Source organism: Armigeres subalbatus, chromosome 2 (assembly GCF_024139115.2).
Source record: "Armigeres subalbatus isolate Guangzhou_Male chromosome 2, GZ_Asu_2, whole genome shotgun sequence".
Lineage (NCBI taxonomy): Eukaryota > Metazoa > Arthropoda > Insecta > Diptera > Culicidae > Armigeres > Armigeres subalbatus.
In genome coordinates this window covers 52776355-52789353 of record NC_085140.1, presented here as the reverse complement: position 1 = coordinate 52789353, position 12999 = coordinate 52776355, and the positions used below count along the sequence as shown (strand labels likewise).

At 38.5% G+C, this 12999-nt stretch overlaps 1 protein-coding gene across 1 annotated transcript in view; it reads right to left on the bottom strand.

Annotated features, from left to right (window-relative positions):
- The window catches only part of LOC134208659 (bromodomain-containing protein 4), a 76328-nt gene extending 65482 nt beyond the window's left edge, over window positions 1-10846 (bottom strand). Inside the window, exon 1 of the mRNA XM_062684422.1 lies at window positions 10326-10846. Within this exon, the coding sequence (XP_062540406.1) occupies window positions 10326-10418 (93 nt within the window). The 5' untranslated portion in view covers window positions 10419-10846. The remainder of the gene's footprint in view (window positions 1-10325) is intronic.
- Window positions 10847-12999: the final 2153 nt, after the last annotated feature.

Genomic DNA, 12999 nt, shown 5'->3' with positions numbered 1-12999 from the left:
ATAATTCCAATAAGTAGTTTGATTCACAGCGTTTGATTGCTGTGTATTTATAGACCGGTCATATGGTCACTGCTTCTGCCCCATTCGCAGGAGGTCGTCGTTTCAATATTGAATGGGATATCCCAGGCCCATTTCATTCTCCTACTTTGTATCTCTCCTTATATTTCTCATGTTTGAGCGGCATCGAAATTCATTTTGAATGAACTCGATGTATAACAAAGTGTTCATTTTTAGTAAACAGCACTCAAACCGCTCAAACATCATTGTGTTCATTCGGTGCACGTCTCCATATAAGAAGGTGCTGATGAAGTGGATTCACGCCTTCTCATTTAGGTGTTCCGTTTTCCATCTCACTGAACATATATTCATCTCATCGCAAAACAGAGAAATACAGCACCAATCTTGTCGCTTCTTTTTGCTAACATGCGTGCTATCTGCTGAAAAAAAATCACAAAAATAAATAACAAATCAAATACCTTTTCATTGCTTTGTTTTTGATGGGATGAAAATGGGAGCTATGAAATGAAATATCACATTGATCAAAATGCTCGGAACAGTGGAAGCAGTTTGCATCGACAAACGTCAAATCAGAGAACACGCCACAGGCAAGCTGGCGGCCATTATCGTGAACCGAATACTAGATAACCCTAGTAACATTTTAGTTTTATACTGGTTTTATAACACTCTTAAGGAGTAAATTATGGTCTTCAAGAGCGTTATAAAACTTGAAATGATACTTGGGAAGTATCTGATCGACTGGATCTTTTTGTAACTTGTTCTACATTTTTTTTCTTGAGAGTTTTTCTCTTTCTAACACTGGAAAAAAGTTCTTTGATTTTTTGGAATTAACGATTAAATATGATAATTTTTCTTAAACATTGGACTGAATTTATTTTATTCAAACGCGCGCCCTTTTGACAAAAATCAATATTTATACAACCGGTTAGGTGCTTCGCTAGTTTAATCATTCTAATATATGTAACCCTTTTCGATTTTGTTGTCAAACAACCTCAGACTGCATATTTTTTTCCTCCCGCAATCAGATGCGCTATCTTGCTATTGTCAAAGGTAGACCTATACTAAGAGGCAATTTTAAGTGTAGCCAACTCCAACACCAAATGACGTACGTCAAAATTGAAAAAGTTGACCACAATAAAACATCCAGCTTTGACCAATATGCAACTTTAATTAGGGATATGCATTTTATGTGACTACACCCAAAAACCAAAACTTACTGTGATATACGAATGATCCACAATTGCTGCATAGGATACATCTTTCATGCAAGAAGGAAATTATAATTTATATGACAACACTACACTGAACTGAAATTGTAAACTAATACATACTAATCTAATGATGAGCTCATCGGCAACGAAGAACAATAAACTTGCCACTTGGATTACGGCCGGCTAAGGGATTAGTCTTGTATATTTGAGAGTCCCAAATATCACACTTACAATTATTGTTTAAAATCGTAGCATATAGAGTTCTATACATACTAGAAATGTAACCTTTTATACAGGTGTTGTATTAAAATAATACAAAATTGTTAGATTTTTTAACAATGATTGTATATTGTATTAAAATTTTCCCCAATTGTAATGCCAAAATTTAAAACATTTTGTTTTTTTTTTTTCACCGTGAACAGCATGAACAGAATTTAAAAATAAATTATGCTTTTTTTATTGTTGTGGATATTTTCGATTATTAAGCTACAATCGTATAAAATCACTGTTGTTGTTGACGATTGTTGACATCTCTTGCAACTGACAGCGGTCTATCTGCACACAATGCCCGAGACATGGTGACTATTTTCAAGCTAAGAAGGGGTGTCGGGGTGTCGATAGCCTGGTCAAAGAGCCAAATGTGGAGAAATCATTTTTCAAATATTTTCAATAAAATATTGAAACTTACTTGCGTCCAAAGTGTTTCTGTTTGCAAACTGACCCTTTTTTCGGCTTTTTCAGAGCCTAACCTCTTTATAGAGAAATAATTTTGGTACTACGTGTTTTATCTATAACACAAGGCATCTCTGAATGGGAGCAGCATTAAGACTGTATCTAATTGCATGAGCCTAAGAATGATTGACCGCCCACGGTTGCTGATATTTCTTTTGACAGAGAATCGTTTTAGACAGACATCTTCATTGCCATTTTTGCATTTCCGTCCTATAGCTATGGTTACCAGCAAGCGTCCTACGACACGTGGGACGCCTATAAGTAGGGGAAGATGGGTAGACTTGATCACCCCCTGTTTTATCGAGAACTAAAGTAGTTTTGTTCTAGCGTATTTTTTAGTATAGATCCTCTAAACAAATGACCTTTATGTGGTGAGTGGATGGACAACCTTATTTATTCTGCAGGGTGGTTTGTATGTTTTGACCTTCCCAAAATTTTTTTTTATTGGCCACGTAAAATTTGAACAATTTTTCATAACAATGGCCAAATGCTTTCGTTTTTTTCACAGCACAAAGCCATAAATATGCTTAATGATCTGTACTGATGAATATGTCAACATTCCATCAAAGTTTTAGGATATTTGGATTTGAAGTTATTGCCTCAATATGGGGACATTTGATCCCCCATAAGTCATCCATACAAAAATTTGGCGAAAAAATTCAAAAAAATATAAATCTGTATTCAGGCTTCTAATTTTTTGTAGATTTGACAGATTTGATGAAGTTTTGGCAAGAAAAAACATTGATTGCGTAGATATCCTATAACATAATAATTTAACTTGATTAGGAAATACATAAGGGGAAGGGGAGTGTAATAAACTTTCTTTTCTTTCTCGTTTCAGAGAGCGAGCATTGGCGCTTAAACCTAGGCTAATTAGCCAGGGCAAGTTTAATAGCTTTGCCCCATCCCAGGGAAATCATCAATGGAGTGACATAAATCTCTTAGCATGGTCACTTCCAACGTTCGTTCAATCTTATTATATCATTTGCTTATGATGATATTCCTAAACTATATCCCTACCCACCATCCAACTCCTTGACATCTATGAGGGCGTCGGTGAGTCGCTGGCCTCTCGTTAAGTAGATGTCATATCAACATTTCCTTCCCTTCCCTAGTAACGGAGAAGATGGGCGTGGCCAGCAATGGTAGCTTTCATGCTTTATCATTTTAGACCCCCAATTGGATTGCTATTAATTCCCAAATAGTAATCCATAAGCAGTTGGGGTAAGAAAGTTAAAGAATATACATGACAGCTATCAGTATGCAATCTACGAAATACTCCGTTACAACGCAACGCAACGCAACGCAACGCAACGCAAAAAACATTGATTGCGTAGATATCATAAAAAGGGGATCAACTCTCCCCAAATTTGAATATTGCATGTGCTGTCGAATTCAATAACAAAAATCGTTCATGTATACGCACAGCAATTCGATAATTCTGTGTATTTTGAAGAAAAAATATTTAAAAAATCTGAGGGCATCTTTCTAATTTTATCAAAGCAAGTTCTTGGAGAGGGATCAATTTCCCCCGAAAATTTAAAAAGTCGATTTTTGACAGCACTCCAAAAATCGATTGTGTATCAATAACAACAATAATTTAAGGACTATCATACATCAGTAAAGTTAAATACTATATTTCTTAGAGAGTCTGTGTGGAAATCGCGTATGTTTATTTATTTTTGGCTGTGATACATCGGAAATCAAAAAAGGGGATCAAGTCTACCCAGTCTCCCCTATGGAAATTTACACGAAAAAAGTGCATTCCGCATAGATTTTGACTCGAAAAAATATTTAGAAATATTTGTGAGATCGTATAAATTGTATAACTTTGGAAAATTAAGTTGAAAAATGCAGAATTTACACCATTCAAGCACATCCTTAGAAACATCGAGTGATGTTTTGTGACTTAAAGAGTAGACCAAATTGATTTAATTAATGTCTCAAAAAGCGTTAAAAAAACATACATATTAGGGCGATGTCTCCAGTTGTGGTCCATGCTGCATAACTTTTGAAACTTAACAGATACTGCAATGCTGCGTAATGTCAAACTTGTTGTTAAGTTTGCACACGCATATTGTCTCTTGCTGTGAACAAGCAAAAGCAAATCTTGTAATTTTATCATTTTCGAAATGCGATATATCAAAGCAAAACGTTGGGAAGAGGTAAGTGTATTTGTGTACCTTGTCATTTGGTACATCAAATGTACTATGTGATGTGATATTAATTACCAGAGAAACGTTTGTGTCGTGTACATTTGCTGAACAAAAGAAAGTATCTACCATTCCCAGTAGTGGGCCACTAAATTTACCCAAATTTAGGCCGCTACAAACTCCATCCATTGCAATGGTTGCGTTCGTCCTGTGCATAAAGTGCGCTGGCATGAGAATTAGCTATTTCACATGTAAAAATATGTTTTTCATTTTGCCATTGAAAGCCACTATTTTCTTCTTTTTCATTAATCGAAAAGCATTTTACTTCAACAACTGGGTACACAACTTTGTTTGGCTGCAAATCAATATTTCACATAAGTAGCTGTGCTTTTTTTTACGTTTGGTTAAAACAATCTAGTAACTTCAAACAAGAGTTAGCCAAGATTTCCATTGGTGCTCATATCACTGCATAATGTTGACTTGAAAAAAAGTTGTGAGCGACAAACGCAACTAGGCCCACAACGGGAGACACTCCCCTACTTGGAATAATTTAGATCCAAGCATTTCCAGATAAGCCAGTCTAGGGCTGCAAGTCTCTATAATAAAGGCATAAAAAATAAAAAATAAACGAACACAAAATTTCTAGTACAGGCTTCCATAGATCTAATCACACAATTCAAAGTATGGAGCATCCTTTGCCTACAAAGCAGTTTGGGTTCGATTTTCGGCCTGGTGTAGACGAAAAGATAAAACTTTTAAAAGTTTTGGCAAATATCCATTCGAAGATACTAATACAATTCATACTAAAAAGCTATTGATGTTCATAACTTAGTGGCAAATATAAGTTTTGGAATGTGGCTAATCTTTCTTTCTATCTTCTTCTTCTATCTTCTATCTTCTATCTATCTATATATATAAAAATCAATCTATGTATGTATGTTCGCTAACTACTTCTGAACCACTTGGCCGAATTCAACCAAATTTGGTACACACGTTCTCTATCCTCAGGGGAAGTTGACAAAGGGGGTGGGAGGGTCATTTAGAAAAGGGGGAGGGGTTTTGTTTAGAAAACGAACAATTATGTGTAACTTGCATCTCCTAGGACCGATTTCAACCAAATTTTGTACACATATTCAATATAAGGAAACAATCATATGAGAGTGTAATCTTTGAAAGGGGGGGGGGTCTGGAGGGAGGGTATTGTTCAGAAAACGGGTAATTCAGAGTAAATTCTGAACCCCTGCACCGATTTCAACCAAATTTGATACACATTCTCTACCCTAAAGAAAAGATAACAAAGCGGGTGGGGCGGTCATTGTAAAAAGGGAGGGTATGGGGAGGGTTGTCTTTATAAAACGAGCAATTCAGTGTAACTCCCAACCCCAGTACCCATATCAACCAAATTTTGTACACATATTCACTAAGAGTAGTCGATCATATGGAAGTGTAATTTGGGAAAGAGGGAGGGTCTGAGGGAGGGTATTGTTCAGAAAACAAGCAATTCAGTGTATATTTTGAACCCCTGGACCGATTTCATCCAAATTTGGTACACATTCTCTATCCTAAGAAGAAAATAACAAAGGATGATCATTGGGAAAAAGGGAGGGTAAGGGGAAGGGTTGTATTTAGAAAAGAGCAATTCAGTGTAACACCTAACTCCCAGGACCGATTTCAACCAAATTTGGTGTACACATTTTCTATCCCAAGGAGAAGATAACAAAGGAGGTGGGAGGGTCATTGGGGAAAAATTATGGGGAAGGGGTTGTCTTTAAAAATGAGCAATTCAGTGTAACTCCCAGGATAAATTACAACCAGATTTGGTACACTTATTCTCTATTTTTGGAAGATGTTTATTGAAAAGGTAGAAGGGCCAAACAAATATATAAAAATAGATTGATACAAAGGAACAATTCTATGAGCGGTAGATCTACCTCTGTGGGTTTTGTGCTACAGCATTGGACATTTTAATTGAATAATTTACTTTTCAGTCCCTAGCAAAGCCGGATACATATAGCTATTAGCTATCTATATATCTCGGATACTTATTCAGTGATGTGACGTATGTGATTTTGTAAACAAAATTTAAACGTTGATTTCTGCAATCTGATAGCACTCCACGCAAACCATCGCCACATACAGGTAGGGGGAGGTTTCGGCTACATGTTCGTTGTGTTGGTTTGCGTAGGAGTGCCATCATATTTGACAAATCGACGTATGCATCTTTGTTTACAAAATCACATACGTCCTTTTGAATAAGTACCCGAGATATATAAAACTCAATGTTTGTATGTTTGTGTGTATGCTCCAGCCTAACTTCTGAACCCATTATTGTATTGTTTAGTTATCGATCAATTTAACCATTTATCGAAATTATGGTTTGCCCAGTGACAAGCAATGATTAATGTGTTTCCTTCTGGATGGTGAATGTGATCCCTTCTTTGAAAATAGACGTTTGCCCGGAAAATGGCATCGATGGGTGTTTTTCTTCTTTAGAAATAAACGTTTGCCCGGAATATGGCGAATATGGGTTTGCTCCCTTCTTCAAAATCAGTCAATGTTTTCAAATGAAATCTGCCTTCTTCTGATCAAATGATGAAGTATCGATAAGAAAACGCAATTATCCTGTTGACCAATTGGTTTATTCATTTTCCGATTGTGAAAAAAACTGCGAATCAAACTGGCAATTCCGAGCAAGGCCGGGTACATAAAGCTAGTCTATTATATAAAATCAATCTATGTATGTATGTTCGCTAACTACTTCTGAACCACTTGGCCGAATTCAACCAAATTTGGTACACACGTTCTCTATCCTCAGGGGAAGTTGACAAAGGGGTGGGAGGGTCATTTAGAAAAGGGGAGGGTTTTGTTTAGAAAACGAACAATTATGTGTAACTTGCATCTCCTAGGACCGATTTCAATCAAATTTTGTACACATATTCAATATAAGGAGACAACCATATGAGAGTGTAATCTTTGAAAGGGGGAGGGTCTGGAGGAGGGGTATGGTTCAGAAAACGGGTAATTCAGAGTAAATTCTGAACCCCTGCACCGATTTCAACCAAATTTGATACAAACATTCTCTACCCTAAACAAAAGATAACAAAGCGGGTGGGGCGGTCATTGTAAAAAAAGGGAGGGTATGGGGGGAGGGGTTGTCTTTATAAAACGAGCAATTCAGTGTAACTCCCAACCCCCAGTACCCATATCAACCAAATTTTGTACACATATTCACTAAGAGTAGTCGATCATATGGAAGTGTAATTTGGGAAAGAGGGTAGGGGCTGGGGGAGGGTATTGTTCAGAAAACAAGCAATTCAGTGTATCTTTTGAACCCCTGGACCGATTTCATCCAAATTTGGTACACATTCTCTATCCTAAGGAGAAAATAACAAAGGGTGGTATGATCATTGGGAAAAAGGGAGGGTAAGGGGGAAGGGTTGTATTTAGAAAAAGAGCAATTCAGTGTAACACCTAACTCCCAGGACCGATTTCAACCAAAATTGGTGTACACATTTTCTATCCTAATGAGAAAATACCAAAGGCGGTAGGAGGGTCATTGGGGAGAGGGGAAGTTATATGGGGAGGGGGTTGTCTTTAAAAAATGAGCAATTCAGTGTAACTCCCAGGATAAATTACAACCAGATTTGGTACACTTATTCTCTATTTTTGGAAGATGTTTATTGAAAAGGTAGAAGGGCCAAACAAATATATAAAAATAGATTGATACAAAGGAACAATTCTATGAGCGGTAGATCTACCTCTGTGGGTTTTGTGCTACAGCATTGGACATTTTAATTGAATAATTTACTTTTCAGTCCCTAGCAAAGCCGAATACATATAGCTATTAGCTATCTATATATCTCGGATACTTATTCAACGTATGTGACGCATGTGATTTTGTAAACAAAAATTTAAACGTTGATTTCTGCAATCTGATAGCACTCCCACGCAAACCATCGCCACATACAGGTAGGGGGAGGTTTCGGCTACATGTTCGTTGTGTTGGTTTGCGTAGGAGTGCCATCATATTTGACAAATCGACGTATGCATCTTTGTTTACAAAATCACATACGTCCTTTGAATAAGTACCTGAGATATATAAAACTCAATGTTTGTATGTTTGTGTGTATGCTCCAGCCTAACTTCTGAACCCATTATTGTATTGTTTAGTTATCGATCAATTTAACCATTTATCGAAATTATGGTTGCCCAGTGACAAGCAATGATTAATGTGTTTCCTTCTGGATGGTGAATGTGATCCCTTCTTTAAAAATAGACGTTTGCCCGGAATAAGGCATCGGTGGATGTTTTTCCTTCTTTAGAAATAAACGTTTGCCCGGAATATGGCGATTATGGGTTTGCTCCTTCTTCAAAAACCAGTCAATGTTTTCAAATGAAATCTGCCTTCTTCTGATCAAATGATGAAGTATCGATAAGAAAACGCAATTATCCTGTTGACCAATTGGTTTATTCATTTTCCGATTGTGAAAAAAAAACTGCGAATCAAACTGGCAATTCCGAGCAAGGCCGGGTACATAAAGCTAGTGAAATTAGATCTCTGAACAAATTCGGTTGTTGTTGTTGTTGTTTGTAATGGGATTATAATCTTTCGGATCATTCATCTCAGGAGAACAAATCCGAACCTCAGAGGTAGAAAAAAAATGTTTCAACTTCATTCCTCATTACCGATGCAAAAGCGAAATCGGTATTATCTCACTTTTTTGTTGAAGATGAAACTGAAGTAGTGCGCACTTTATAGTTGGTGTATTCTGAATACAAAACAACTCTGTTGCTTCTCAATAGTAATGGAGTAAAAAGACGTGGATCGTTTTGTGCATCAGTGTTAAATATAAAGAACATGTTTTAAATCTGCACCTCAAAGAGAAAGCATTTTCCATGATAAGATAATTACCCATTTGATGGTTGATTTCCGCCGGTACGCAACATCAATGAGGAATAGTTCTCTCTCCATCAAGGGGTATAAAATTGAATAATCTGTTTTGCACCTCTACACTGGCTGCGAGGAATTATTAATGGAATCAAAATATACAATCATCCAAATTGTTGAATTATGCTTCTCAAATTACGCTTTCGCACTTTGCAAACGCAATAAACTCCAAGTGCGATCCACTCGGAGTCATGTGATGCAGGTGCTGACCAAGATGATGCTAAGAATATTTCCACCGAGTAGATGTTCGCCAGCGATGTGTTTTCAAATGCCCACTCCACTCTAGTGGTGTTGCGGGCGGTAGAAGAATTCTTAGCACCGCCAATCACTTGCGTCGGAGAGGCACAAGTCTTTTGCTTTGGATGGTGACGAACCCATTTAGCCGATGGGGGGAAGCATTCAAGGTAGTCAACATTAGAGTAGCCTGAAGCAGCCAGTTTTAGCATTACCATCGCCGCATCATCATCCGAACACCGAACTATAGGCACATTCATCAGCGCTCGAGTCGTCACAAACTCGATGTGGAGGGCTCTCGGATGGCGGATGACCTTAATTCCATTGGAAAACAATACAATTAAAATTCATCGGTTCGTGGAGCATCTCGGTTGGCATACTGTGCGCGACTAAAGCAGTGGCGGTGCGCTTTTGCATCTATCCTCATCTGCAGATACCCACATACCAGACAAGGTTCGGATGTAAGAGCGCGCACAGTACTTCCTGCGACATAACGCCACACAGTGGTCTTTCAAATGTCGTAGATGAGTGGGTAGTTTTATTTTTGGGCATCATTTACACATTTTGTGTAAGAAATGTTGTTCAGATGTGTGAAAATTGGAAAATAAATTATTATAGCACATTCTCTTCTGGGCGGTAAAATGGGAAATGTCAAAAACATTAACAAATAATTTTTGATATCGACAAACATTCAATATGAATAACGCGGATTGCTTTTCGCTTGCGTCTTCCACGTCAATCGCATAAAATGTCGTTAAATGAAGTACTAATTATAAGTCTTTTTCTCTAACATTCTTCGGTAAAATCCCTCGTATAAAACGAATTATTTTAGTTACAGGTAATAATCACCTATTCGAACGATTTGATCCACTGTAAAACTTTCAGGTCTCTTAATTATTAATCACAGTTTCCAAAGGTAGGGAAATTTTCACTTTTCCAGCTGATTGCTTTCCACGATTTTCACCCACTAGATGAAAGCAACCCGAGCCAGTTGTAATGAATAATATGAAACTAAATAATAAGACTTACAGGTGGCGCCTCGCTAGTGGTGCTGTAGACTTCACTGGCGGCATAATCCTGCTTCATGGTGACCGCCATCGAATCCGGTTCCTTTTCCATCATTTCGAACCGAGTAGTGACGATTTTTCACACGCGAATAAGAGAGCTCGCTGATTCGATCACAATAATAACTATCTGCGTGCGAACGTCGTTTACACTTGATTCCGGTTTTCAAACTTCGACGCACTTCTCGGAGTCACAAAGCACGCGTACACACTATGACACTCGAACCGGATGCTTCCGCGACCAGAAACAGGATATCGCCTTTTCCTTAAGCCCTTCTTGTACCGCGCCTGGAGCACCGATTTTCTCAGACACCTTTATCGCTTCCAGGAAGCAAACACCTCCGGCAAGAACCTTTCCCAGAAAGAAATGGAAAACAGGAGAGTTGAGAAACAGCAATGAGCAGCTTCGCAAGGGAACCCTTAGCTTGGTTGGTTGGACGTCCGTACTGGTGAACAGTCGCGAAACGTTTGAATTATTTTGAAATAGCTCTTGAACAATATAATAAGCTCGGCCGTGCGCGCGCGGGGTGTTTTTACCTTTCCTTCTCTTTTCATGCGCGATCGCGTAAGTCAGCAACACCAGCGCAGGGGAGTACAGTGTTGGCTTCAAAAGTGCGATCAACAGTATCGAATATCAGACATATCTACAACGATAACTGATTACTCGAATCGCTAACCAGATATTAGATCAGATATTATTTGATACCAGATATTTTACCCTATTTGTGATTTAGTTGAAGTTGATGCATTTTCGCTTGTTGAATATAGAGGGTGTTCGAACTTCTGGTTTGATGAACGTTTTGATCTTTTGATGGTTATATTATGACTTAAGACAAATAATCGTCAGAAGGGACTTTGCCATTTACAGAAGTACATAGGAAGTAGGTGCAACGGCCATCCATACGCATAGAGGCTGCAAAATCAGTATTCGAAGACTCTTTTCGTTTGTCAATTCAGTCCAAGTCAAGGCTACAGAACGTTATGTGAAAGAACGCATCTACTCCATTTTGACGGAAAGTGCTAGTTGAGCTGTCATTGACTAGCACCATCCCGAAATTTGTTAGGGGTCCCATACACGCTCTATCATGTTGTACCACTTTGACTACGCCCCCAAGAAATTTACTTCGGTCGGAGTTAAGTCAGATCGTCTGTGGGGAAGTTGTACAACTGTTGGACAGTACAACTTGACCACAGACGGTCCGACTTCACTCCGACCGAACCAAATTTCCTGAGGGCGGGGTCAAAGTTGTACATGTCGGAGCTTGTATGGGGCCCCTTTCGGCCTTCAACAAAATCTGACCTCTCTGGTTGGTACTGCGGCTGCACTGCTCAAACGTTGAAGTCATCTGCGATGACAACCGGTTTCTAAGGGGCGGTTATTACGTAGCACTTATGGAGGAAGGGGATGTTTGTAAAAAGTATGGTAAAAATCTTAGATAGGAAGAGGGGGGCCCTGTGTGCTTGATGCCGTGGGGCAAGATACGCGGCTACAAAGCAAGACCATGCTGAGGGTGGCTGGATTCGATTCCCAGCAGTCGCTGGGCGATTCTATCACAAACGCCCGAATGACACTCGCCCGAATGACAAACGCCCGAATGTAACAGTCGCCCGAATTCCATTCGCCCGAAAAGACCATTCGCCCGAATGGACCACTCGCCCGAATGGACCACTCGCCCGAATAGGTCATATATTTATGTATACCTCCAGATTCTATAACAACATGTTATTTTTCCTAATCATATTAAAAGAAAAAATATGCCAATCACCTGGAATATATGAACGTACCAGTTTGTCTAGTTTTTCATTCTTTTCTGCTATTTTAGATTTCTTATTAGCCTGCAGTGGTGGTAGGGTATCAGTGGTCGCATTTCTTTATTCTAGTTGGAACTGTTTTGGAACGCTGTAAAACGGAGGACTCCCTCGTTTCAATAGCGTATTCCACTTATTGTGCTACCCTAAAATGTTTTTGGAATTTAGAGTATTTAAGGAATACTGTTTAGAGTATTTTCATAGACCGACCATACTGCCGCTAACCGCAAGTTGAGCACATCTGTATATGGGCCTCCATATACAGATGTGCTCGACTTGCGGTTAGCGGCAGCATAGTGAAGGGGAGACAAGTGGGTCTCTAGTGGTCTTTTTGTGCGTTCACATAATACTTGCTTACATAAAAAATACGTTTCTTCGGGCAAGATTTTCGAACCTCCTTGAATGCCGTTGTTATATATTAACATGAAAAAAGTGCTAAGATAACAAAATTTTTATTGGCAAGTTGAAGTCTGTAATCCTTCCCGTAAGCCGATTGTAATCCCAATCGCTGATGTTTTCTTAAAAAAAAAACTTAACATCTTAAAATCTTAACATCTTAAAATCCAATAGTATATACTCTGAATCTAACGTATACTGACAAATTTCGTTCCATCAATGAACAAAGGCTGTATCATACGTTCCCGTGTTTTAGCATTAATACCAAGGGAACGAATCGACGGTGTAGACCTTCGCCTACAGTTCCGTGAATTGTGATCACATGAGCAAAATGTTGTGGGGCAGTTGAGAATGTTCCATCAATTATCCAATTCTTGGCTTGTGCTTACAACACTGAATGATGTATTGACGCAAATAGAAAGATCGTCCCATCT